This window comes from Sinohyriopsis cumingii, chromosome 5, assembly GCF_028554795.1.
Source record: "Sinohyriopsis cumingii isolate HCF-2022 chromosome 5, ASM2855479v2, whole genome shotgun sequence".
Taxonomy (NCBI): Eukaryota; Metazoa; Mollusca; class Bivalvia; order Unionida; family Unionidae; genus Sinohyriopsis; species Sinohyriopsis cumingii.
The window spans coordinates 117737013-117764937 of NC_142965.1; the positions used below are offsets into that span (position 1 = coordinate 117737013).

The following is a 27925-nucleotide window of genomic DNA, read 5'->3' on the forward strand; positions in this document are numbered from 1 at the left end:
TCTGGGGTAAAAATAAATCATAACTATTGAAACCTTCAATAGAAAATTCAACTTTATTGTAGCACTATATTTGTCTTTCAGATTTTCATACACCATTTTTATCATTCTAATATTGTAAATGGTCCGAAGATGGATTTGGTTTGTTTGGTGATTTTGGCTATGACCAAATTTGTATCTTTTGGTATTCTACTGGTCAATAATATACCGATTGTTTTCTTCTGTACGTATTTTTGCTTTTGTTCTTTCTGTCAAATTCTGTTTTTATATTTCCTTCGTTTTCCACATTTTGATGTTGTTAAACGTTCTAATCAACTTCTAATATACAACTAGACTCACTATTAACAGGTATTTTGAAATAGGTTTTCTTCTTCCCAACTAATTTTATAATCACTTGTTCATATAAAGTTATTTGCTGGCTTACATTGGCTCATGGTCCTACCACGTACGTTACTGGTGTCAACGAACATGGTCTTTGATTTCGGTTCTGTTTCATTGAATCTAGTGTCATTTCTAAAAATAATATTCTATCTTAAGCCGTGTTCTACACAATATATCTCTAAAACTGCATCGTGAGCTAAACTAGGTGCACTGTAATGATGTTTTTGGGTCGTTGATAGCGTTATATAATGACATTTAGACATTCTTCACAAATGTCATACAACAACTATGCATTCATGACATAACATACATGTAGATCTAGAAGTGTTTTGAGGTTAAAATGTTCCATGTTAATATTTGCATACTGGTATTTGCAAGCAATATTATCATCATTGCTATCTTGGAATTATTTAGTGATGAGTTAAACCTTTCTGCTCTGTTTCATTAAATCTTTCACATAATGTCTTTCCGCAAATATTTGGATTTCATTGCCTTTTCGGTACAAGCCTTTTCGCTTTGGAACAATTACCAACTGTCTAATATATTTGAACTTTCTTTAAAGATTTCACTTTTTTAACGAGATTCTCTGGATAATGTTCAACGAACCTGTAACATATCAAGAAATCTAATTATTCTTATCACCGTTATCTCTTTCACATCCTTCTTGAAACTGCCAAGGCAGAAGTACGCGGCGAATATTTCTCTTCATTGTTAGATATGAACTTTATTCAATATCTCTGTCAGTTTTAGCCAGTTCCAAGATTAATCAGCGACTGTCGTAGCATGATAAGTTTTGAATGAAGATCACACTGAATTTTGGATACCCGTAAGATCAGCTGCTCATAGTTCTTCTGACTTCTTATGTGCTAATTTTGCGTCGAAATGGCATCTGTGGCTCAGTTGTGTCAGAGTGTTTTATTTATTTTACTTCTGTCACATGGCTCTCATGCATGACCCCGCACAATAGATGCTGCTAGAAATATGTATTACTTGCACGTTACGTTACACGTTCACTTAACATAGTTTTCTCATATACTTGACGCATTTTGATCTTCTGTAAGACGGGAATGTTTTATCATATACAACTAGGCTGTTCTTATTAAGTAGAGAGTGAAATTTAATTGCTACTGTTCTTGTCACTGCTAATGTTTGTATCATATTTGTTTCAATTATATGCTTATTTTTGTCACATGTTTAAAAAAACCATGAAAACCACATATTACCTTGTTTTAATTTGATTTTCAATTTTATTACGTTTTTTTTAAAAATGATTTAAACTTTTCAGAAACGAAAACTATAAGTGCAGCTGGGGTACGATTGAAAGTATCTATACATAACTTAGAAACTCTAGGAATCCCACCTAATGACCATTAAAGGGTGCCCACATACATTTTGCGTTGTGGGGGAGGGGGCTAACATGTAGTGGTCAGCAAGTATGTTTCACGGATCTATGATAAAACTAGTCCTACATGTAAGACATAGCACATGTTGACATCCATAACATAAATATCAGCGTCAGGTCTTACATGTAGGACTAGGATAAACCGTGATTAGAGGTGAAATCCGAGGCGGGCGGAAGGGGTCATTCCCATCTCCCGTATGAGCCGGAGCCCATATACACTCTTACTGGGTATGAACATATAAATGTCTTTATGCAAGTGGCATTGGGTCCCAAGATCATCCACACACAACAGGTACTTAAACCTTGGGTCATAACTTATAGAGTATTGAAATTCCGCCTATATCCGCAACTGATGTTTGCCACATGGTCCATACTTAAACCACAGTGATTTAACCTGCAAGTGATACCTTGAATACAACTGAGTTCCAAAATTGTATAGCCATATACGTACAAGCGGTCATGAACAAGATTAATGCACATACCAAAGATATGTTTGCTAATTACGCAGTACATACATTAAGAGACTTAACCTACAGGTTCAGCTTACGGAACGGAGGTCAAACAGGGAATCTTGGGAATACATGGCTTATAAAAATCTCTTATTATACATATATCACTATAATTGATTGTAGTCTTTTGATCTAATGACAAAACATTTTCTTATCACCTAGTTGTCTTTGCAGATAAATGTTAACCAATTCATGAACTTCCTCTGGCTGTTCCTCTGGCTGTTCGACTATTGACTCATCAAAATAAATTCTGATACACTTGCAGTGCAGAGGAGAAGATTTACAAGAATATATAATGTGACACCCAATCAAGTCGATGCCGAAAGCGCAAAACAAACTTTTACTCAAAGTGTTTCAGCAACATACATGGTATTCGGCATGGATACAGACTCAATTTCACCAGAAGAAAATAACTTGCTTCGCCTGATCTACGTAATAAAGAAACCATGTACGGAATGTTTAAGACATATACTTAAGACATATATTCCTTCTGGCTACTCAGATATCAAACACGCAGTCTCGTCCGAGCGAATTAAGTTACAAGGAATTCTTACGAAAAAGCAATATTCCAGAATCTTTCCGCACAACCAGCTGTGCCCAAACTTTGATGTCTCTATATGTGATATGACTCTTCTTTATACTCTCCTTCGGAACGTTAGCTCCATTAATCCTCCAACAACAGGCTGGGATAAGCCAGTCAACAATCAACCAAGAGACTCTTCCCTTGGAGCCAATGTGGAACGTTTGCGTGTTTTGAGAAATGACATCATCCATGAAGAGAGGCATGAAATAACTGATCCTGAGTTTAATAATTTCTGGAGTGATATTAAAGCAAGTCTGGCAGACATTGACCAATCTTTGGGCAACACAACATTCCAACAAGATGTAATCTATCTGAGAACACTTAATCTAGACACAAGATTTGTCCAGAAAGAAATCACAAAGATCAGAACCAGACAAAACCTTCAGGAAATTAAAGGTAAGGTAAAATGGACTTAAAGTACACACTCAAAATGCTACCTGTAATTGTGAACATCATGTAATTGGTATTTAAAGTCCTCTAATCTGTATGAGCTATTATAGTGACGTATTTGTACATATGCAACTTTATTTCCATTTTAGGTTTTATACTAGATTAAGTCCAAGTTTTAAAACGTCACTTTTTTATTCTCAAAACAATAAATACTGGAAGTATTTAAAAGTCTGTCTCATTTGAGATGTTTAATGTTACCACTTTCTGATTTTCAAAGACTTTCAACCATTCAGGCATGGAGTTTACATTTATATTTCTTTTTTAATCTGCCATTTCTGAAAACTACATATTCTTTGCATGTATGGAGCCCCAAGTAGGCGATTGGTCTAAAGCGCTGGCCTTTACTCTCAGGCTTGGCCAGTTTGAGTATGTGAGAGCTGCTAGTAATGTTCTGCGTGTCGGTGGTTCTTACCGGGATTTCTGAAAGTCTTTCTCCGCCAAGTTAATTTGCGCTGAGAAAATAGCTTTCTATCCCCAAACAACAACTTTGCATGTATACATTGATATAAGTTTATATAGCCTAGTTTACAAATAATTACATTTAAATGTTTGAGCACAACAAAAGTTAGGAAGGGTATTGTGGGTAATTTTTGGTATAGTTTATGAAACAAATAGAAATCCTGTGAACTCTTGAATTGCAGCAAATAATGGTTCAGTCAATTTGGTCATCAAGAGATTGAGAGAAAATAAAGGAAAATAGTTGTGATAATTACTGGAAAGAATTATGAACATAAGCAGAAAACGTACCATCTTGGCATATTTATAATTTGATATCATATGGAGAACATAAATGCATCAATTCGCCATATTTGTTTAAAACACTGATCAATAACTCTTTGAAAATAAACTCAAGCTCTTGAAATGGTATATAGTGATCCTTGCTCCCCTTTCAATGTAACCTCTTTGTTATATATTTTATAATGAGACATTTAAAGTTACCAGTGTGAGAGAATCATATCGCCACAGTAGCGATACCACTTTTGGAAGTACTTTCTGTTTTCATTGTGAACATAGATCGGCACTAACACATGCTATTCCTACTGTATTTCCATATTTAGGAATGTTTCTTCTTTTCTTCTTCCTTTTCTTTTGTCTTTCATTCCCACCCTTTCCTAGCTCATCCTTTCTGGATGAATATAGTTTAAAATGTATCAGGATTGTTTACCCTCTATAGTCTCCTGTCCATTATGATCATACCTGACCTATCTTCAACATAATTTACCTAACAGTTACACTCTGAGGAGTCGTGGAATGTTTCCTTACATCTCCATAATAAATGTATATATTCTCTATATCTCCCATTGTCTATGTGATATTTATAGTTCTAATGTTCTAATGCTAAGAATAACAAAGCAAACATTTAATGAAGATATGCGTTTTAAGTTGCATTCTTTTTTAAGTTTTTTTTACCATGTGCAACAGAAAGATTCTTTTATTTACAATATTCGTAACTTTCATTGAAAAACATTCCTTTACAAATTGTTTCATATTAGCTGAACCCGGGTACAAATTGTAACATTGAAAATAGAAAAGGAATCTCCCAAAATGTTCTGAATGTTTTCCTTTTAAAAAAATGAATTAACATTTCGTTAGATGGGATAGGAAGTTTAAACAAGTGTAAATATATTTTGACAGAATTTTAATATGGTTGTAGTAAATGAGTTTCATGAGTCAAAGTATAAAGTGGAACATGCGATATTGTTATAAAATAGCTAATCATTTCAAGTAATATCTTTTCAGGCTTTCATTTGTATTTATGGAAATACTTTAAAGAGTAAAAGTAAAGTTTTTGTAGAATAGAAATTATGCTACAAATCCTAAAACAGTGCACAGATTACAATATGGCAAGTATAAATAAATTGATTGAATGATTAATAGGGTTATTTCTATTCATATAATCCTTTCTCATATGTATGTGACAAAGTTGTTTCTGTTTTTGCCTCAGAGGAGTGTTACTCAGACAATCTGTCACATTTAACCGTACCAAGACAATAATACTTAGCCTGTAGAGGAAGCTAACGTATGGACCAGAGAGCTAAAACTTATCACCAGGCTTAAACTCCTTTCGTTTGAAGTTCTGATCTACATTGATTTCATTCTTGACGAGTAGAATGAAAATCAGTTCTTATTACTTGACAAGCCTTTGAAAACCTGTATTTAAAATTAATGACAGAATATTAAATCTGAATCTTGAGTTGAACGAAGCTTCTCTTGCAATAACGTCAATGGTCTACTGACATTATGTCCAAATCTCACTTGAAACGGATTAAAAACTAATGATTCTTGGACTGATTCGCTAATAGATAACAACAACAAATTAGCACCCTCATCGTCAAAACAATATGACAGAAAATCATTTTCTTCAAAGTATTATGAAATCTTTTCAACATCCTATGACTCTGAGGATGATAGGGAGAAAATTCAGTCACTGTATGTCTAATTCATGCATAACGTTTTGGAAAATTCCATACATACAATTTGACCCCATTTTAGAATTGACAGATTTGGGAAGGCCAGTAGGTGTAAAGAACACTTTATCAAAGCGTTTACTATTATTTATAATTTAATATTCCATAAAGGAAATGGCTCTAAAAATCATGTGGAAGCATACATTATGGTCAACTTGTATTGGCTGACCGACTTAGGTAATGGACCGACAAAGTCTACTATTATTCAGCTAAATGTTTCGTCAAAAGCAGGAATAGTTTGCAGATGAGCATTAGGTATCTTGTATCTTGTCATTGGGGTTTCCTACCATCTGACAAAGATGACAAGATCTACAGCATAATAGAAAGATCATTTTTAATTTTTGGCAAATAAAATGATTCAAGCTTTTGTGATACGTATTATTGACCCATACATGACTGTTCAAGAGAGTTGCGTAGGTTAGACTAAAAATCTCCTGTCTATATCACTAAGGAACTACAGTTTTATAACTTACTGACCAGTCGTCACTAATGGGTACCTCAACAGGTCTCCATGTTATCATAAGGACCACATTTTCTTCATACAACAACAAATCAGTGTGGTACTTGTGTGGCTTCAGTGTTGTTAACAGCTCTCTGAAACAAGCAGAAGATCTCGCGATCTTGTTCCTGTTTGACTCACAATTGTCTTTTGCCACCCTGGTTAGAATTGAGAAAATAAATGGTAAAAAAGAGGATCACCATGATCAATACCTTTTGATTGATCATTACCAGGAGCAAAAGTGACCTCATTAAAAGGCTGACCGATCCGCTAAAAGAATAATATCCTCCTAATGAACATCATTCTTAAGAGATCGTTTTGCTATAGCTCTAGTACCTACATAAACAGGATATAATTCAAGGCTTACAGTCTCAATAGGATTAACCCTTTGATCCAAACAATGCTTGTCAGTTAAAAGTGGATTAACCACAACAACAGAGGTAAAGAAAAGGCCACTCCAACAGCAACGGGTCCTGAGACTAAGTCTGATGATAAATTTACACATTGGAGAGGAACAGTAACAAAGCCGCACTTGACTCCCAAAATAAGCACACTTTCACTGGAGGAAGACTACACAGATAAAGGCATCGAACCTGATAATAGGGATGGACTTGGCGGAATCATCAATAAGTGATATATAAACTTTTAACAAGAATGGTCCATGATTCTCCATAAGAAACGTCCGACTTGGGTTTGTTTGACCCAACAAATGTTTTGCTTTGAATACATGACCGGGACCACGAACACTTAGAAGTAAGACCATGTGGAATAGCTCTAATAATTCTTCTGATACTTTTTTTTTCAATGGTAGCAATTAGAAATAATGTGGCCTATTTTCTTGCAGTAAGTGGATGATGGAAACGAAAATGATTTCTAATCGGTCTTATTAGAAGTTTGTTTCCTAAACATTGTGTCTGATTGAGATTTGGAAGTGCCTTTACGAGACTGAGATTGTTTTTTTAAACACTGCTGAGAGGAAGGCATTGCCAAATGAAACTTTGTGAGTCAATGAATAATCGTCAGCTGTAGGAGCAGCATCTTGCAAAGCTTTTACATTTTTATCTGTTCTTTGTCCCTTACATATTCTTCATTAGTTTTGTCCAGTTACTTTTTCTACAATTCCTATACCTTTATCGGAATGACCCAGGTACCAACTCTTAAAACTGCAATATACATTCCTTCACCACATAATAATTTCCACCTGGTTGTACTGACAGTGAAGTGTAGACTTCATAAGCTTTGTCAATAAGGACACTTTGTAAAAATTAGTTCTCGCATTCTCTTGGACACTGTCAGTTCTCAAAACAAGGAAAATATTGATCTACTTCTATTTTATTTAAAAGGCGTACTATCTGAACATGTTTGTTAACACCAACACCTTAACTTGGCGGAGAGTTCTTTCTGTTTGGCAGTTCTAATCTTTTTAATTTAAATTGAGTTTCCATTTGTTATTTATCTTTGCATTTATCTTCCTTTTGTATTTTTATTTCCATTTCGCTTTCTTCTCATGTCCGTTCTATTTTCTGTGTTTGCATTTTCAATTGCGTTTCATACGTTTTTCTTTTTGTATTGACATTTGTTTCTCATCTCTCTCGGCCTGCATATGCTCTTTATGAACATGCAATTATATTATTTATTTCAGAAGTTGAAGCTTTTTAAAGCTCTTTTTCCATCAGTGTTTTAGTGCAATTCCTTGAATTTCATTTCAAATCCAGGCAGAAACTTATAAATACACCGAAGTAACATCGAAATTTCTTTCCCACCCAATATTGTATGAAAATGTTATTTCTTGTATTTATACTAAAGATGATTTTACTTACAAAACAGGGGGCCCCGAGTGGCCGAGTGGTCTAAAGTGCTCACTGTTTCGGATCAGTGCCATCTCACCTCTGTCTGCGTGGGTTCGAGTCCAAGGCTCTGCTAGCGTGGGCATGTGGGAAAGCCTGCCAGTAGCTTATCGTGGGTAGATGGTTCTTCCCTGGGTTTTCCAGGGTTCTTCCTCCAGTTAAACTGGCCACCATGTATAGCCTATCTTGTGCTGAAAAATGGCGTTAAGCCCTAGAACAACAACAACAACAACAACTTACAAAACAGAAGAAAATCTGGAAAGCTCCATTAACTCATCCTTCTATAAAGACTTGTTTTCACTAAAGATTTCTCAAATATATGAAATGAAAATACCAGGGACTTTTTTCAGAACTTTGTATCTGGACGAGCCCCCAATTTTGTTACGAATCTTTGGTATTAAACTAAATAACAAAAAGAAGAAAAACCAACACGTTTTGACGAAACATACCAAATAATGTTATTTTCTAAGTTATGAAGTGGAAATTTGCGAGGAACTTACAGTATTGTGAATTAAAACGGAAATAATCATAAACAGTTCGATCACAAATATAAAAGAATAGAATTTCCCGATTGAATGTAAGGTCCAGAATGAGCTAATGCTCCACAATTCTTGAATATGCTGAAGTCCCAACAGTCTTGATGTATCATAATGACATTGTCCAAAACTCCTTTCAATGAATTCACAATAGTCCCGAAATTCTGATTTAGTCCATAATGTCTTATGAGCATTTTGTACATTTTATAAATGATTTAAATGTTTCCTCACTAACTAAAGCTAAACACAGCATTAAATATGTCTTCACACTGATATCACAACAAGAACAATACGAAGAAATAGAATTTAGGCATCATAATAATTTTTTGGCTTTTTGTCGTTATATACCTTTGCACTCTATTATGACGTAAGTCACATTACCTCTGACATGACATGCTTCACAACTTATGCTTATGTGACTTTTTTGCAAACATCCCCACGTGAAAAAAGCTATGTATAGCTCAGTGCAATCTAAAGTCATGGACAAGAGGTGAAGACACACACATAGACACTATATGGGATATTTGCTCTGTAATTTCTGTACCTTTTGAATGTATAAATGATGCTTGAAATCAAACATTTCACTATGAAACCTGAACTTTAATGTGAAGGCCTATCACACTTGGAACATAAAAGATTGTATCGTTTTATCTTTCTTAAAAGATGTCGATAACAATTTATAGAATTTTTATCATCATTTTATACAAATATGTTGCATAGCTTGGCGCTCAGCATTAAGAGGCTAGTGTTAGGACTGGTCAGCCCGGTGTCAGAATGATGTGACTGGGTGGGACATCATGCGACATTAGTGCATAACTGTCAACCGTTATTTATACAATGTAAATTTTTAAAGAAGTTATTTATTTATGATTATTTTTACAAATTTTACAAAGAAGCAACAACATAAAAAAGTTTAACAAAAAATCTGTGGAGAAGATGACAAGCAACTTGACGTATCAACGACATGAAATTGGTATTATTACATATTTGTGTTGATTTACAGTTAATTAATATATAAATGTATTCATAGCATTATTTTTATTTTTACAGAGCAGCAAAAGAATCACACCACCATTCTTGAGGAACTAAAAAACAGATATGGAGGTAAATCATTGCAGACACCAATTTTCCCTAGTTAGATATGGTTCTTCTTCAAATACTGACCCAATTATAATACCTTAGGAGAACTACTACTACTACTTCTTCCAAATTTAGTCCTTCCGTATCCTAAAGTTCGCTAAAGGTGCTAAAAGGTATCTACCAAACTCTGTGGTGGTCACTTAGGTATAATACTTGGTGGTAAGGTTAAGAACATATGTGTTACTACTGGAGCGGAAGGCATGCTCTCTATGGATGTAACTGGCGGGATGCCGAGAGGGTGCATGTGTATTATGATTGGGCACGGTATTTACCGTATATGTGGGGTCAGCGTATTTGTTGGGACACCATACATTAATTTTAAAAGTTATTTTTTGTGCACTGTATGCTCCCGGACAAATTGTTTTTTTTCGAGTCATAAGTTGTGGGACACCCTTTTAAATCATTTGAAAATTACATGTCGGAAAATGCATGCCAACTGAAATGTTATTTAATAAAATATAAAACTTTGTACTTGATATAAGACTCTTTAATCCACTGCAGCAGCATCTCATCAACCTAGCCCTTCTCCTGCACACGTACAATCCATTCTTTCAGTACATACATTTATTAGCTTTCTCATACCGTGAAAAATTGTTAGAGTCAGCACATCACCTGAAGCGGAAACTGCAAGGACAAAGGTTAATTTTTTCTTCAAGTCTACACTAGTCTTGCTCATTCTCACTTTTGATCCCCATCTTATCGTCAGTCCGTCCAGGAATGCTATCAAAGTACACTAGAGTTTCATCCATGTTAATGATCATATTGTCGGCGAAACGATCTGTTTCTCTTCTGTCCTTCACGAATTCATCACGTGATTTTATTTTCTCCAAATCTTCTGGTTGATGCTAGGTCATCGATGTTCGCGTACGAAGCACTATATTGCATCAATTTAAAAACTGTTTCATTGTTTCACTTTATTTTCGAAACTTTTGTGAATACCGGTGAAAAGGATCCAAAGTTAGGTTCCATATCTCGGCCGTCTTTTGTATATTAAAAAATAAAAAAAATAAAAATCGGCACACTTTAAAGGATCCATAGTCGGCTTTTGAGGTCAGCTTGCTTTGCAATAAAATAACCTTTGTATTGATATCCTTAAAAAAATCTGGCTTCAGATTACAATTAGGCTTGCGATGTCGGCTTGCTTTGTAATAAAAATGACATTGTCTTTGATGTCCTGTCGGTAAGTTCAAAGAAGGAGTTAACTACTGACTGCTAGTTGTGTTTATTTACCACCATAGCATATGTGTGCTTGGCATCTGTAGTAATAATGATAAAAAGGTGTACTGATGTCTGTAGGTAAATTGTAATGATACTTTTGTAATCCGCGCTGGCGAAATGATTGTCGCTTGCACACAAGTGAACGTGTTTTCAATTGATGTTTTTTTTTGCAAGATACTGTCATACAGTAGACCCGAATATAATACAGTCTTGGCCATTTTGCACCTTACACCGTGTATGCGTGAATGTCAGTTTTCTTCAACATATCGGTTGACTTTTTCCCTCCAGTTTGCGAAATTGTTTGGTTCTCTTTGGCCTTCAATAATTCACCTGATTTTGTTTTCTCCCAATTACTGGGTGACGCTGGGTCATCGACATCTGTGCACAAAGCACTATATTGTGTCACTGTAAAGTTTGTTCCATTGTTTCAATTTATTGTCAAAATTCCCGTGAAAAGGAATCCACGTTTGCGTCCATATCTCGGCCGTCTTTGTATATTCCAAAAAATATTCGGTTCACTTCACAGAATACATATTCAGCTTTCGATGTCTGCTTGCTTTGCAATAAAATAACTTTTGTATTTATATCCTTTATAGGAAAAGTAACCGTAGTTGGCTTCTGAGATCGGCTTGCTTTGAAATAAAAATAACCTTTTGTGTTTGATGTCCTGTCGGTAGGTTCAAAGAAGGAGTTAACAGCTCGCTGCCAGTCGTGTTTATTCACCAACACGTTTCTATGTGCTTGGAATCTGTGGTTACAATTAATACTACGGAGCATTGATATCTGCAGGTAAATAGTAAAGGTACTTTTGTAACCAGAGCTGGGGGAAAGATTGTCACTTGTACTCAAATGACTGTGTTTTCAAATGATGATTTTTATTTGCGAGATACTGTCATACAGTAAACCTGGATATAATTCAATCTTGATTATTTTGCCACCAACACCGTGTCAAGCGTGAATGTCGGTTGACTATTTCCATCTTGTTTGCGATTTTGTTGGCTCCAGTTTTCAGTTGAATAACATGTTCAAACCTTTGAGCACAACCACAAACAAATGTTTCTCAATGTTCATGTCAATGAACAAAGTGGTGTTTGGTATCAGATATAATTGATACACGCTACAGTATGGAAGCCTACACTACTTATATGGATTTCGTGGATATATTTTATTCTTTAATGCTCATGTTGAAAAATGGAATAAATGATAATAGCACAAGGTTAGTTTCTTTCTTTTTATTATCATTTAATTGTTTTATTTATCTATTTTATGGGACATATGACCACAGTGAAAAATGTTTCACCATAAGTTATGGGACAGGAAAAAAACAAGTATTTAATCGTGTCCCCAACATATGTGGTAAATACGATACGTATTGTAAAGAACGATATTTTATTACAAATTTTTTTTTCTTTCTTCAAACCTGTTACCCACTCCTAATACCTTAAGAGAATAGGTAAGAGGTGGAGGAAGGTACATTCCCTTAACCCTGATATATCATCTCCATTCCCCAAAGGTTTGTTAAAGAGCTTCAGGGTAATATGGCTAGAGGGCAGCGGCTTTAAAAAGGAAAATTCTCTCATCCCCGCAAATCCACAAGAAGTCGTAAAGTCATGTCTTAAGTAGATGTCGATCGATCTGGAAGGTTGACCTCTTGTGCTGCGGATGTAGGTCCAACCATATCGAAGTAGGCCCTTTGGGATGACAATGCTATTAGATAAACGCTAGAGAATGTGGACTACAATTTTCATCCCACAGCCTAAATGATGTCGTTAGCGAACAGTCCCGGTCTGATGCTAGGTTGGTGTCAACTGCTAGACTTTGTGAGCCGAAATGCGGAGTAAGTGTATTTGAACTTGGGTTATTTCGATAGATACTGAGCGAATAATTCCTTATCTCTTTTGATAGGTGGCCTTCAGTTGATGAGACAGGGGGTTCATGATGAACATTTGGTTTCCCGTGGAAGGGAGACGGTGCTTGGTGATGAAAGAGGATGCTGTTAAGAGTAAGAATGACCCGTTTTGTCAGAATTGGCATGTCATTTGAGTGTACTGATGGGGCTTGTATTCGTGAAATGAGCATGGAGTTGATAACGTCATGTGGAAGCAGTTCTTATAGGAAAAGGAGCGCCTGAAGAAGTGGCCATGAAACTTCTTTCCAAAAGGTGTCTTTTTCAGCCAGTATGATAGGCAAGAGATGTCCCGCTTTGAGCATAGGGTTAACATTTGGCATTGTATTCACAACGTTGGCAAGTAGGTCTGATAAGTACTGGGTTGGGTATATCCTTTCTCCCGTAATGAAAGGTGTCAGCGATTGTTGAGCGGTAACCTTTGTTCGTACTCGTTGCTACATTTCTGTCTTTGAAGAGGAGACAATTAGCTCTCTGCAGTATAGATGCCTGGAAAGGCCGAATATGTTCATTTGTGCACCAATGGATGAAAATTTGCCATTTGACTTCATGTGCGTTGAGAATGGAGGGTCGTCCCGCCTTAGTAATTCTCTCCATGACAGGTTGTGAGAAAAGTTGAAAACTGAGCGCCTGTTTGATATGATCCAGATGGTTCTGTTTTCAGGAGCACTCATAGGGATGAAACAACTGCCACTCTGAAGTTTTAGCGTGGTTTCTAATGCAAGATGAATGAGGTTGTCGATCCACGACTTCTCCCAACGAAGAAGGGGTGCGATGAGAACGAGCATGCAGATTGATTGCCTTGCTTTTTGTATCACCTTTGGAATAAGAGGTGCTGGAGGGTTAGGCGTATGCGTTCAGGTTGATCCAGTCCAATGACAGAACGTCAACTGAGCAAACGTTTGGGTCCGGGACGGGAGCGACAAGGGTTAGGAGTTTGACATTCCACCTCATCGCAAACAGGTTCACCAATGGTCGGTCCATTTGTAACATATCTGAATGTAAACCAAGGAAGGAAGATAACATTCTTTCTGTATTAGCTGATGACAAAGAGTCCATTGGTAACATATCTGAATGTAAACCAAATAAGGAAGATAACATTCTTTCTGTATTAGTTGATGACAAAGAGTCGGCCAGTTCGTTGAAGTGTCCCGGGATATAGCGAACATGTATGTGGATTTTTTAATGAAAATACCACATCAGAAACGTCCCACACCATGATGCAAAGGTCTGCAGACTTGAGTAATCATTGTCGTTGGAAATAAATCACCTCTGCAGAGTTGCAATGCGAATATTACTGCCGCCGGTGGAAGGCTTTCACAATGGTTGTCCTCTCCAGAATTATTGATATGAAGATGTCGTTCTTGGCGAGAAATTCCACCACTTGCTTCCCCAATGGAGGGTACTACGTGAACTCCCCCCCCCCCATACTTCCATCGTTACATACTTTAATCTTAGATGGCTCTAGGTGCAGAGTTATACCCCACCGTGAGCCAAGTTAGGTTGCTCCCAATCCTGCAGATGGTGCCTTAATTGAGTGCGGATGGTGAGAGGCTGGTCCAGTGGACAAACTTTAGGGCTCCGTGTGTGCAGAGGAAATAGTTGCAATGGGTGCATAAGGAGGCGACCGAGGACCATGAGGTCCACTGCTGCATTGATGAATACCTAGAAGGCTAAGTGATTCCCGTGTGGATAGCATTCCTCGAAGGTAAGGTGCTACCATGGGTCATATTTTAATGCCTGATCACGAAAGAGACTAAATATGTTTCCTGTGTATTGAACTCCACATTTGTGCATGACTCAAGTGTCGCCTACAGAAACATGAATTCGCAGAAGGTGACCAAATAAAACACTTATAAAGCGCTCACATGTACTTGTCCGACCAAAGCGAAAGAAATACAGAAATGTACACGAGTGTTTACATTATACACAAAACAAATTTCGTGTACAAGGGAACTGAGGCACCGTTAAAGAGTCGTACTCAGAAGGTACGACATTATCCTTTATGAGGCAATACTTGTAGCGAAAAAGGATATCAATACACTCAAGATTTTAGAACTTGTGTAACTAATTGTCTTCTGCAGGGTAAAGGTTAACTCATGAAATGAAATTGGTTGAATAGACCACCACTGATCTACCTCATCCCTCACCTGCAGTCTCACCCACCCCCACCTCCAGCAATAATTATGGAAAGCCGCGAAGGCTCTCTCTCTATGACATTGTTTTGGTTCATTTAATCTTGACTTCTTTGTTGGAATTGTTTCTTTTATAAAGAATAGCCATTGCATACCACATAACATCACTACTACTACTACTACTACTGCTTATACTGCTACTAGTACTATTGTACAATGCTTGGTTTTTATTGAGTTTTATTTAGCTGTGAAATATCATATTTGCTGATGCAAACAGAAAAGTATTGTCCCCCGCGTGAACACGTTGCTTTGTGATGCTGAAATCATCTATAAACCAATAGCGTTTCACCTGCTCAGACATTCATAATTCAGAATATTTCATATTTCGTAAGTAAACAACGTATTAGACTGTCATAGAGATCACCTTGTCTCAATACATGGTTTTACTGACCGTCAGCTCAGTCAGTATAACATTTCGCAACTAGGTAAAAACAATGTATTTGATTCATAATAGCAGTAAGAGTAGTATTATCATCATTGTCATCATCAACACCACTGATAGATAATAAGTACAATCTTTATTATGTTCAGAATGTTAAAAAAATCTTGATGATAGATACGAGTTATAACATTTTGATACCTTATTCTACTATGAAGTAGTACAGTTTGTGATGATGCAACACTTTGTAGAGCTTATTTTGCAGTACATTCTGTCGGGATCAGCGTAACGCATAACCATTAAGTTTGACTTATGGGTTAGACGCACCATACATTGTTGACTGTGAGGGATGGAATATGTTCTTTTGGGGATTTTAATTAGGACCGACTCATTTAATGGTTATATACAGCCTATGGAGCAATGTTAACACAATTTCAATAGCGATTTATGACAATAGTTTGGACAAACCAGGGAAAACATTTAGGAAGTTGTGGGCAATTTGAAACAGGTGTCGTAAAATAATATGTTCCAGAATAGTTATCAAAAAAGATTGTGTTTGGAGGATTATTATGACCTCGATGCAAGTGATGCAAGTTATGGCGGTTAGAAAAAGTAATCTAGATTTTGGCTAAGCTAAACGTGTGGGGTGAGTGCTCCCAGACGGATTCAAGGGTTTAATGTAATTTCCCTCGCGATATTAGTCTGTCCAAGTTTTGTGATGAGGAGGAAAATCTGAGATACTCTGAGAAAAATTAATCAGTAATTTCTCTCGTTAAAAAAATCATCCACTTGTTGTCTGGAACTTTAAGAGATTAGATCCAGAAAGGAAAAAAAGAGTTCTCTAATGATCAGCAAACTAGGACTTGGAAAGGTAGAAAGGAAAAATAGCTACATACCCGATTGCACAGTGGAAGAAGAACAGTCTACAATGAAGATAGTTGATGACCCAAAGAAATTAGAAGGAGAGAGAGAGAGAATGAAAAGAAAGTCGGAAGCACCAACCTATCATGAATAGTGATTTGGAAAAGACCAGGTGATGTTGACAAGCCGGCAATCGGAGAAGATTTTGTCATTTCATTACATGATGCAATTTATGAGTATAACATAATGGCTAATTGAAATTCGCACTAATTTTGTAACTCTAAGAGAAGATATATCATTCAATGTCATGTTCAATTTCATTTATTTTATGTACTTGATTAAATTGTTATATTTTAGATACGGGGGCTTGTGCTATATATTTTATATCTCCCCTCAGAACTATGTTATTTCATCCATTAATTTCATATTGTATTTTATTCTTTACTTGATTCTGGTAATAACACCGTGGTCAATCATATCCTAAATACCTATTTCCACAATCTATAAGGAGTGGGAGATCACACACATCTCCACCACCTTTTGACACAAGTATATGCACCGAAAACACAGTTTGTTACACATATATGCACCGAATATTCACTTTGTAAGCTATACAGTTTAGCTCCATGAAAGTTATGGAAACAATTAATTCCTCTGATGAAATTGTGCAAATGACATTTTGAAATAGAATTCAAAGCAATTTTTGAATGCATTGGTTTCAATATGTGTATCTACCTTGCCCTATTAGAAATAAAAGCATTTGGAAAATCTCTATTGTTCTTCTGACGTGTATTTTTCAAAATATAGCAAAGATAAATAACTTGCTCTATTTTCTTGCCGTAAGTGCATGTTGGAAAAGATTAGGATTTTTAAACAGTCTTTTCAGAAGTTTGATTCCTAAATGTTGTGTTTGATCGAGATTTGGAATTGATCTTATTTTGGTTTCGTACCAAAACACTGCTGAGAGTAAAACACTGAAAATTGAAACTTTGTAAGTCAAGGAATAATCGTCAGCTGTACGAGCAATTTCTTCCAAAGCTTCTGTTTTTTTTTTTTTTTTTGCTCCTCAAGATTGGTCTTGACATCTGAAACGATTTAATTCTTTAACTCTTCAATTAAAAATAGTTTAAAAGGTTATCATAATGTTGATCAATGTACTTGATGAACACTGCCTATAAAACAGATGCTCTGTTTACCATGTGAATTCTGAATTAGGTTGTCCAGTTCCTTTTCTACAATTCCTAGGTCTTTACTAAAATGCCTCAGGTACCAACTCATAACCCTGAGAGACATATTGCTTAGGTGAAGTGTAGATTGTACGATGTTTTACAATAAGGACACTTTATAATAATTATTTATAATGGCCAATGCCAATTTTCAGTAAACCTGAATAATGTTTTGATTTACGTTTTCCTGAGAAGGGGTGGGTGGGGTGGCTGTATTAACCTAATTCTTTTGGCAACACCAAAAACATTAACTAGTTTGTGGATAGTGCTTTGTTACTTGCCAGTTCTAAATCTTTTAATTTAAATTGCATTTCTCTTTTTTCTTTATCTCTTTGCTATAGCATTTTGCTGTGTTATCTTTTTCTTCCCTTTTTCCGCATTTGCATTTTCAATTGTATTTCACTTGTTTTTCTTTTGGCAGTTTTCATCTCTCAGTGTCTGCGTGTGCTTCTTTTAAACATGCAATTCCATAATTTATTTCTGAAATTGAAGCTTTCTTAAATCTTTTGCCATCATGTGTTTTTGTAACTGGCATTACTAACTAAACTCAAATCTCTTTTATCAGTTTTTTTCCCCACCAAATACTGAATCAAAATATTGTTATTTATTGTTTTGAAAATAGTTGTTTTTTTTTACTTCCAAAAGAGAAGACTGTCTGGCAAGCTCTATGACCATGTCTTTCTTTACAGACTATAACCCTTCCAGGGTCAGATTAGAAACCAAGTTCTCCACTCTTGATGACATTATGAACGCTTGTTTATTTTCACTAAATTTTCTAACAGCTAAGAAATTAAAATACCAGGGGTCGAGAAGGTCCCCAGAAATTCAAATTCAGATATTAAAGCAAATGCAATTTTCTGAAATATTGTTCAAAAATCCGTATCCCAGACGAGATCCTCCGATTTGTATTACTTTTCTATGGTATTAAATTAAGTCACAGAAAAAAGCAGGGCCAACTGTTTCTGTAAAAATGTAACAAATAGTTTGAGTCTCTTAAGTTATCTTGAGAAAATTTAAGATGAACTTACATTATTGTGATTTAAATCCATAACAATCATATCAAGTTCTGTGAAAAGTCCAATATTTTTGAGTATTATGCTAAAGTGTCAGCAATCTTGATGCATCACAATGGCATTGTTCAAACTTCCTTTGAATAAATTCACAATACACTGGAGTTCTGAACGTTGCTTTAGTCCATTATGAACTTATTCTATACTGTCTTGTAAATCCAGTAAATAAGCTAAATGATTAATGTCAAGCTGCATCTGAACTCGTTATTAAATGTCTGAAGAATGATATTACAAGGAGAACAATACTAGGCAATAAGAATTAAGAATTAGGTTAATTGTTGATCTTTGTCATTATATACATCTTCAAAACTAACTCTGTTGCAACTGTAAGTCGCAATACCTCCTACGTGACATCTTTCACTATTTATTCCCACGTGAATATTTTATAATATATCCCCACGTGACATACGTCGCAATACTCCTTCGTCGAATCAGATTATATCAAACAGTAAACATGTTCCTATTTTTTAGAACCATTTAGGGTCATAATCTGGAACTTAAATTTCTAAATCAATGATTTATATGTGATTCTCTACAACATTTATACAAAATAACAACAAATTGTTATATGAAATGACAGCAAACGTTACATATTGATGACAAGAAACTGATTTGATTACGTGTATGTGTTTATTTGCATTTAATTAAAGTGTAAATTTATTTCTTGCAATATTTGTTTTCTAACAGAGAAACACACAGCCATTCTTGAGGATCTAAACAACAGAATGATCAAAATTCAACATCAAGTTTGCAGAAATACAGGTAAACAATTGGAGGTATTCTTGGTGTGAATATAATGGAGGTTAAAAATAAACACACATAAAAAGCAGGAAGTGTTTTTATGGAGCAACGAAACGGATAAGTACTTATGCATCTGATGGTTGAAATTGTGATGCTTACGACGATGATTATCAGCCAGTTTTTTTTTCTGTCAAACACTACGACTCAAGGAGGTTAATTAAACATATTTACAAGGGGCTCATATTAGACCCCAAATATGGAGCACAATACACCTATACAAATAAATTTGATATTCATTTCCCAAAAGAGTTATACTGTATCCTTTCAAACAGTGCACAATAAATAGAAACAAATGTTCTATTGAACTACTTTAAAATTCAAGAAGCAATTATATGATAAAAACATCTCCAACTATTGACAAATTCGGAAATAAATTAACCATGTTATAGCTGGCAAGATTTCAGAACAGTTATATATAATCGCCTTCAGCATGGTAATTGATAATTCTCATAAGATGAATTCAGACCGAACTTGTCTTGGCAACAAGACAGACAGAGTGGTCGCACTTTACACTAATAAAAATAGACCATCTCCTCCCTCCACTGTAGGCTCACCCCGATCTCCACCTCCACAAAAGAGATAGGTACTGCGGATACCGAAAGTGGAGCCGCATACATCTCTCTCCGACATTTGCTGTTTTATTTAATCATGATTTCTTTGTCTGAATTGTTTCATAAAATGCAAATCGCCTTCAAAGTGTACCTACTACTACTACTACTACTACTACTATACAATGAGTAAATTTTGTTGAGTTTAATATATTATTTCTTTGGAGCCGTGAAATATCATCGGTAGATGTTAAGAAAGAAAGATCACATCATTGTAGTAACATGTTTATACATGGTCTAAAATATCCCCTGCAAGCATGTAGCTTTGTGATGCCGAAATCACATGGAAACCAATAGCCTCTCACCTGCTCAGTCAATCATGATCCGGAATATTTTGCTTTTCATACGAAAATAATGTAAAGAACTGTCGTGGAGATCACGCTATGAACTAACAAAACAATTATTGACTTTTGTCTAAATATATTATTTTACTGAAATCAGCCCAGCCAGTATAATATTTCACAGTTCAGTCAAACATACATTGAATTCAACAGATTTTTTCCCAAAGTGGCAGTTGCAGTAGTATTATCATCGTTGTGATGATCAACATCAATTATAGATGATGCCTACCATGTTTATTGTGATTGTACAAAATTACTGATGCTAGACATGAGTTAAGAAGTTTTAACACCTTTTTCTTCTATGAAGTGTAACAGATATATACACTGAAAACAAACTGTATTATATAGTTTAACTTCTGTATGAAATTTGTGAAAACATAGGTAGCACATATATATGTACCGAATATACCCTCTGGAAGCTTTGTATTTTATCTCCATGCAAGTTATGGAAACAATTATTTCCTTTGATAAAATTATACAACTGCCATTTAAAAAAAAAGAAATCAAGTTTTGGAATGGAGTTTCTCAGGAATAATATATCATAATTTGAATTTAAATTATAATTTACTTTCCAAATCTTTTGAGAGGTCTCTGATAAACAGATGGAAGAGTTTGAAAATGTTTTCTTAAATTTGCTTTATGTATTACTTTAGTAAAATTACATGAATTGTACAGTGATCTGATAAGCATATTAAACTCTGAGCAAGAAGAAATAATGCAAACGTTCTGGGATAAACAATATATGTTGTGTAAAATGTGTATCTATATCTGTAACAATTAACAAATGTTTGATATACTGATTCAGATTTTGTTTAATGAAAAGAGGAAGAAAATGCTATTTCCTGCTTTATTTCATCACATAATTTGAATGTCACGGGGAAGAACTCTGAGGTGACTATAGAAAGGCAAATGAATGGAAGAGAATCTTATAGTTTGCATATCTCAATATAATATTTAATGAGAAGAATAATTTTTTAAGTATATGAAACTGCAAGTTTAGTATTGTGCGAGAAGACTAGGCGTGCATATTCAGTACGATTGATCTAATCATGTATTGGCATTGACCGCCAGTTAAAATGCGCCCATAGTCATATTACCGTGTAACGTCCCTTGTAAGCTGGAATATGTATTTTGGCGTCTGTTTAGCCTCTCTGACCGAGTTTATCTGAAACAATTCCACAACTATGGCAATCTGATCTCATTCATAGGTGAAAACAGCAAACCTGGAATAATATGGCAACCTTCTCTCTGCCATGATGCTTCACTATATACACTATGACTTTGACGGTCTGCAGTGTCGATGATCTTGCTTCTGTCAAACCCTGTATCAACCTTCATTATTCTTTGGTCGATACAGTAATATCACACTATGATAACCTAGGCAGCTAATAGGGAACGTGGTACACTTTCCTGTCCCTGACCAGTCCAATAAATCAGCTTGAACTTACAGTTTATTATCCAGCCGATTCTTTAAAATGTGACAAGTGATGCAGTATTTTTGTACACACCGTACATTTTAGACATTTACCAGTATTTTGAGTTACGGTCGGCTTTCAGCAATATTTGTAGAATATTTCCTGGACTAATACTATGTTTGACAAATTGTAAATGCACGAGAAATAACACAACTCCACCTACTTTGGCCATTTTGAATGTTGTGGCAATGGTGGACGACAATTATGGAATTAGCACTGTATTGAAATAGTGCTGCAGAGACCTTTCCCAAGAATTGCAAGGACATGCGGGCCGATATAAATAACAGATCCCCTTAGGTCTTCAGGACATTGACGATGGAGAAAGATAATAAGGAGAATTGGTTTTAATTCTTTTTTATATACATTTTGAGTGATAATTATATTGACGTTTAACTCACAACTAAGAGGGTTTAATATGTGGGTTGAGATGCACAATTTGAAGCACAAGGGAATGTGATTTTTTTCTCATTTGATTAGTTTTGTAGGTTGTGAAAATGGATCTTGAAAAATTATTGATAAGATGTAGATTTTATATTTTTATACATGAAGCTTATGAAATTGATATAATTATTACTAGAAGCAAATACTATATACTCAATTAATGATTTAATTTAATGTAAAATAGCATCAATAAATTGGAAAAATGAATTATGTAGATCATGTCTTCTATTCTTATCAGATATAAACATGACACAAACGCTGATATTATCATCACAGAATCCTAACAATACTTTGTTTAATATGACAGTAATGAAAACGTTTGAATTTTTTCTTTGTTAAATTTGCAATAAAATTATAATAAATTCATTTTAATTTTGATATGAGAACATGACAAATGTTTTGTTAGAAAATAATAAATAGTTATGGGATAGTGGGTACATTTTGGTGATCTAACATTAATTATGACCCTACGGAAATCTTTAGGAATGTAACATTACGTATTTCCTAGATGAATCTACGGGGATTTAATAATACACATAACCATGCCATATGAGTTCTGTGGAAGAATAAAAGCGTTTATAGGAAAATAAATAACATGATCTTATAATTGTGTTTTGATTTAACAAAGTGGAAACCCACGATTCAGTATCCACTTTATCTGATCAAACGTATCCTATCTAGCCAACACCGATGACTGCAAGCTAAGAATGTGTACAGGGTTGGTGAGGGGAGGGGTAAAGCAGATTGTTTGCTCGTGAAGAGTACCACTTCTCCGTATTTGCTAATCCATTATGACCTACCAAAAACATACTAATTTAATGTTTCATAAACCAGTACCCTAAATCCTTCCCAGATAAAACACGCTAAATGAATGACATAATGATAAACCTAAGGTTACTAGCAAATTCTTTTTGTTTTCAACCAAAAACCTGACAACATACTAACTGAACCAAAACAACATACCCAGAAAGAGTCCTATTTTCTTTTTCAAAGATTAAGTTTCACAAATCCGCCTACCAGCCGTTGAGGATAAGCTAAAATTTGACTCGGGAATATTCCAGTTAATAACGCACTTGCCCGCAATGAGTCAGAGTGAGCGAGAAAGAGAGGTTATATTAACTATTGAGATATGGTTAATTATATAAGAAATAATGAGAGAGATAGAGAGAGAGAGAGAGAGAGAGAGAGAGAGAGAGGGACAGGGACAGAGAGTAGACATTTCCATGGTCACAGTCACATTTTTCCAGTTCTTTTAATTAACAAATATTTTACTTCGAATATAATTGTATGTAATAATAAAAGCTAGTTTCATGGCTATATTGTTTGAACATTTAGAAGTATGACATAATTTGTTTCTTTTCTTAGTTTGACTTCACTTTCACTTACTATAATCCGTATTTACTCAGAGTGTGAGTTAGAAGATATAGCGAAAACATCTTTGGGTATTAAAACGAGGGTCAGTAGATAAAACAGTACTTAGTATCTTCATTGTCATATCTAATTTAACAATTTGATGAGTTAACTAAAATTGCTATGTCACTATTTGAAGATTGGATTTGACTGGACTACTTGTGTGTCTGAGTTTAGTAATAATGTCACATATTAAGGTGACTTTTGATATGATAATAATGTGGTGTCCCGTTAGTTGAATTACATATAAATGTTTTCGAAATATAGAAAGAATAGGTCATTGTTTATGTCTTTATGAAAAGAGTATCAGTGACTAGTCCTTCATTGGAGAAAGGACATCAGGAAAATAAACCTAAAACAAAGCAAAAACAGCTTAAGTCTGGTAGAGATGGATGTGATGCATTGTGGAGTTAATCAACAATAATAAGATTCTTTGTATCTCCTTTGTGGATGATGGTAAGTTAAATAGTTAGGTACTTGAATATTTAATATGCATAATCTCTAATATTTCCTTCCTTGTGTAAGAGTTTATTATTAAGTTTCTGCATGAAGTAATTCTCTAGAGCAAGAAATGGGTGCACTCTCTGGTTAAAATGTTTCTCAAGAGAACAATTATTCCAGACTTGATTAAAAGGTTCCTAAACATAGAAGTATGAGTAGTATGAATAATCTGAGCAAAGCTTTTCTGCGAAAAAGTAACATTTTAGTCAAGTGAAACATTGCTATTTCATTGGGTTCTTAATAATAAACGTAATATGATCTGTTCATTTAGCATCAGATAATAACATTGGCTGATACGTTAAGATATAAAACTCTCTGGTAGAAGTTCAGTAAGTAGCTTTCTAACCATGATATAAATTTATGGGTAATTTCATTTTTTTTTATAACTTATAAATTAATCATGTAATCAATATTATCTCATCAATTTAGCATCGGAGAATAACATTGATTGATACGTTATATATAACACTCTCTGTTAGCAGTTCGATAAGTAGCTTTCTAGCCATGATATAAATTTGCGGGGAATTTCATTTTTTTGAACTTATAAACTAATAATGTAATCCATATTCTCACAATGTCTTAACTGGCATCAAGGAAAGTTAAGCATGTGATTTCATTCAAAGAGAAGAACAAATTTTGTGATAAAGTTAAATATTGTTGATGAGTTGTTGAATGGACTGGAAGAAATCCAGATAGATTTTGTATTTTTAATGCCAAAATACCATTGTTTTCTTGACATTTAATTTTTTTGACACCCTTGGACACACAGCTGAATAGAGGAACTGGTCAATAACTAAACCAAAGCATTTTATCTCATTTTTTTTATAAATCAGCATGACCTAATCTAGCTTTGAAACGATTGTTGTGGCTTTGCAGCCTCCAAACGTGTCATGTGATATATTTATGTTGTTCCAGGCATATGTTGGTATTGTATACCCATGTAAATCTCAGAAAATATTTCTCGATCAAGATGCCAAAAACATCATTATACAGTATCTCGACAAAGTTCACAATGACTTAGAATCCTTGGTTTTGAAGAAAACCTTTAGGAAAACAATTATGGTAAGTCCTTTGCCAAATATAGACACAAAATTAGAAATTAGAGTAGGTAGGATCATGTTACAGTCGCAACTACATTGCCTTAAATTAAATAAGAGAAAAAGTGAAAGCCAACAAATTTGTAAAATTCAACAAATAACCTATTTCCTTATTATAAAAAGTGAAAAACTAAAAAGAACTTACAGTATTGTGAATTCAATCCCAAATAGACCTAAGAGTTCTATCACATGTCTGAAATTCTAGAGTAAGTTATTTCAGGTTCCCAGTGAAGTCCAATTTATCATGCTTATGTACCAGTAGCCTTCAGTAGTGTGGTATATATATATATATATATATATATATATATATATATATATATATATATATATATATATATATATATCTTAAATGATTATGCAGTTATGCTAACATAGCGTTTTTATCCTACAGCCGATGAGCACATTGTTATTACAGTGAATAATTGAAATAAACAAATTCACTCAACTAATAATTGAGCATAATTATAATGATTGATACTGCTTGAGATATTAAGATAGGGATGAACTATATTATCTTCAAAACTAAGACACAATAAAGAGCGAGGATGAGCATCCTAAGTTCATTTCTGACAGATGCTAACTTGTTAACAAGGTCAAGTCCTTTAACTGCCAATAAATAAGAACTCAAGAATGCCAGGTTTTCCAAGTAAAAAACCAATGATCTGAACATAAATCCCAACAAACGTATCAACAAGATTGAAAGGTCATGCAAATATGCTTACCCAGATTTAACCACAATCTACTAACATGGAAGTATTTATTTATGTTTACAAAAAAGACCCTTATAATCTAAAGTTGTCATGAATAAAAAAGAAAACACATAATTTTGATGCATATAAACTTATTATACATGCCTTTACGACTTGTAAAACACTTGAGCTGAAAATACTATGTAAATATAGAAGGGACCCTTCAGCGACCATAACTAGAAAGCCTTGAGAAATACTGGCAAGTGTCTAAATGTACTCTGATGTGTGCAGACATGACCGTCTGCATGGACTTTCCCATTTTAAAGAACATGGAAGATCATCCCACTAAATATCAATCGGTGTCAGTACAAGTTTGTGGAAGGATGTATTGGACTAGTTCCTGACCACCTAGGACAATCAGTCAATCCTGGATTCATAACGTTTTGGCCCCAAACGCCCATGTCAGCACAATGGTCTTAGACTTACAACTTCTTTACATCGACCTTCAGTCTCACCTAATGCCCAAAGTTATATATTTTCCAGTCTCCGACTGCCTAGGTCAACCAATGGTCAAATTGACACTCCATTCTGGCCACCAAGAAGATCAGGAGTCCACGTTTTGTCCGATTATGAATATTGTTCATTATGGAACTTAATATGTAGAAGATTTGTTAATTGCAAAGAAGGAAATATAAGCCTAGTGTTCACACATTGATACGTGTTACTTTTATTAATTCAGCTGCTTAAATTTTGTTAATACTATTTAGCAGTACACTGTGAAGAGAGGAATGAAAATGTTATTGACCCACAAGATGTGGCAGGATGCAAAGGGATACAAAGACTTAGCTTAGAGGATTTGGAAAGTGCAGACGGAAGTAACCAGCAGTGTATGAATGACAGAAAAAGTGAAGAAGCCAACTATACCGATTCTGTGAATATTCAAAACCAACACCACAATGAGGCTGATGATAAGGGAGCATCTAACAATGCATTGAACTGTGACATGAGCAGAGAAAATGATATCAGTAAGTTGGTAGAACATTAGATTGACAATATCTTCTCATATGCACTATATCGCGTCATTAAATATTTCTATATCCAGTTGTGTTCCAAAATATCAGCATGTTCCAATTTTTCTCCGAGTTCCATTATGTCCTCAAGTTTTCTCCCAATTTGTCTGTACATTCCATTAGAACACATACATTTTTTCCAATATGTCATCACATTTCATGATGTTGGCACCGTTTTTCTGCTCCAGTAATCATTTGTTCCATTTATGTCTGTTACATTTTCTGCAATATATGCAGACATACATCCAGGCTGTCATTTTACTTAGTATAATATAGTATATAATGTTGGCATTTTAATGGTACATAATATCCTTATGTTGATCATATATGACACTGTGTTGTTCCAATGTAATTTGCATCAACAATTATGTCAGACTATCGGACGGCAACCAGTGCATTAACATCTTGATCTATGGTCAAATATATCATGTTTTATGAAGGCATACTTAACAGCCTCCTTGCTGGATGTCTGCACATAACCTTGTCAGTGTGCATATATTAGGATATTTAAATGTTGATAACAATTCTAAAAAAAGTAATTGAATTCTGGTACATGCATGTCTTTTGATACGTGCATATATCTTTTGAAGTAAACGTGGCCATACTAAATACAACAACCTCGTGCTTTACATCCAGATGGAGTATGAATTCAAAAATTGAAACCCCTTTTCATTTGCTATACTGATTGTCAGGTGTTTTGATCATACATCAGCACGCTACCATTAAAACAGCTTTCGTAGAAATTCTTGAAATAACAGTTTCCTTTTGAGTTTTTTCTTGATCTTTTTGTCATTACGTAGTAACAATAACAATTATTTCATCCCA

The 27925-nt window shown here is 34.7% G+C and overlaps 1 protein-coding gene across 2 annotated transcripts in view; it reads left to right on the plus strand.

Moving 5' to 3' along the window:
* LOC149800055 (uncharacterized) overlaps window positions 1-27925 on the plus strand; it is a 323160-nt gene that overhangs the window by 70404 nt on the left and 224831 nt on the right. Inside the window, exons 3-6 of one of the 2 annotated variants that reach the window (XM_089959611.1) lie at window positions 2464-3268; window positions 9723-9776; window positions 19355-19429; window positions 26798-27055. In XM_089959611.1, the coding sequence (XP_089815737.1) occupies window positions 2656-3268; window positions 9723-9776; window positions 19355-19429; window positions 26798-27055 (1000 nt within the window). In that variant the 5' untranslated portion in view covers window positions 2464-2655. The remainder of the gene's footprint in view (window positions 1-2463; window positions 3269-9722; window positions 9777-19354; window positions 19430-26797; window positions 27056-27925) is intronic. The other variant, XM_089959612.1, reaches the window with a different exon arrangement.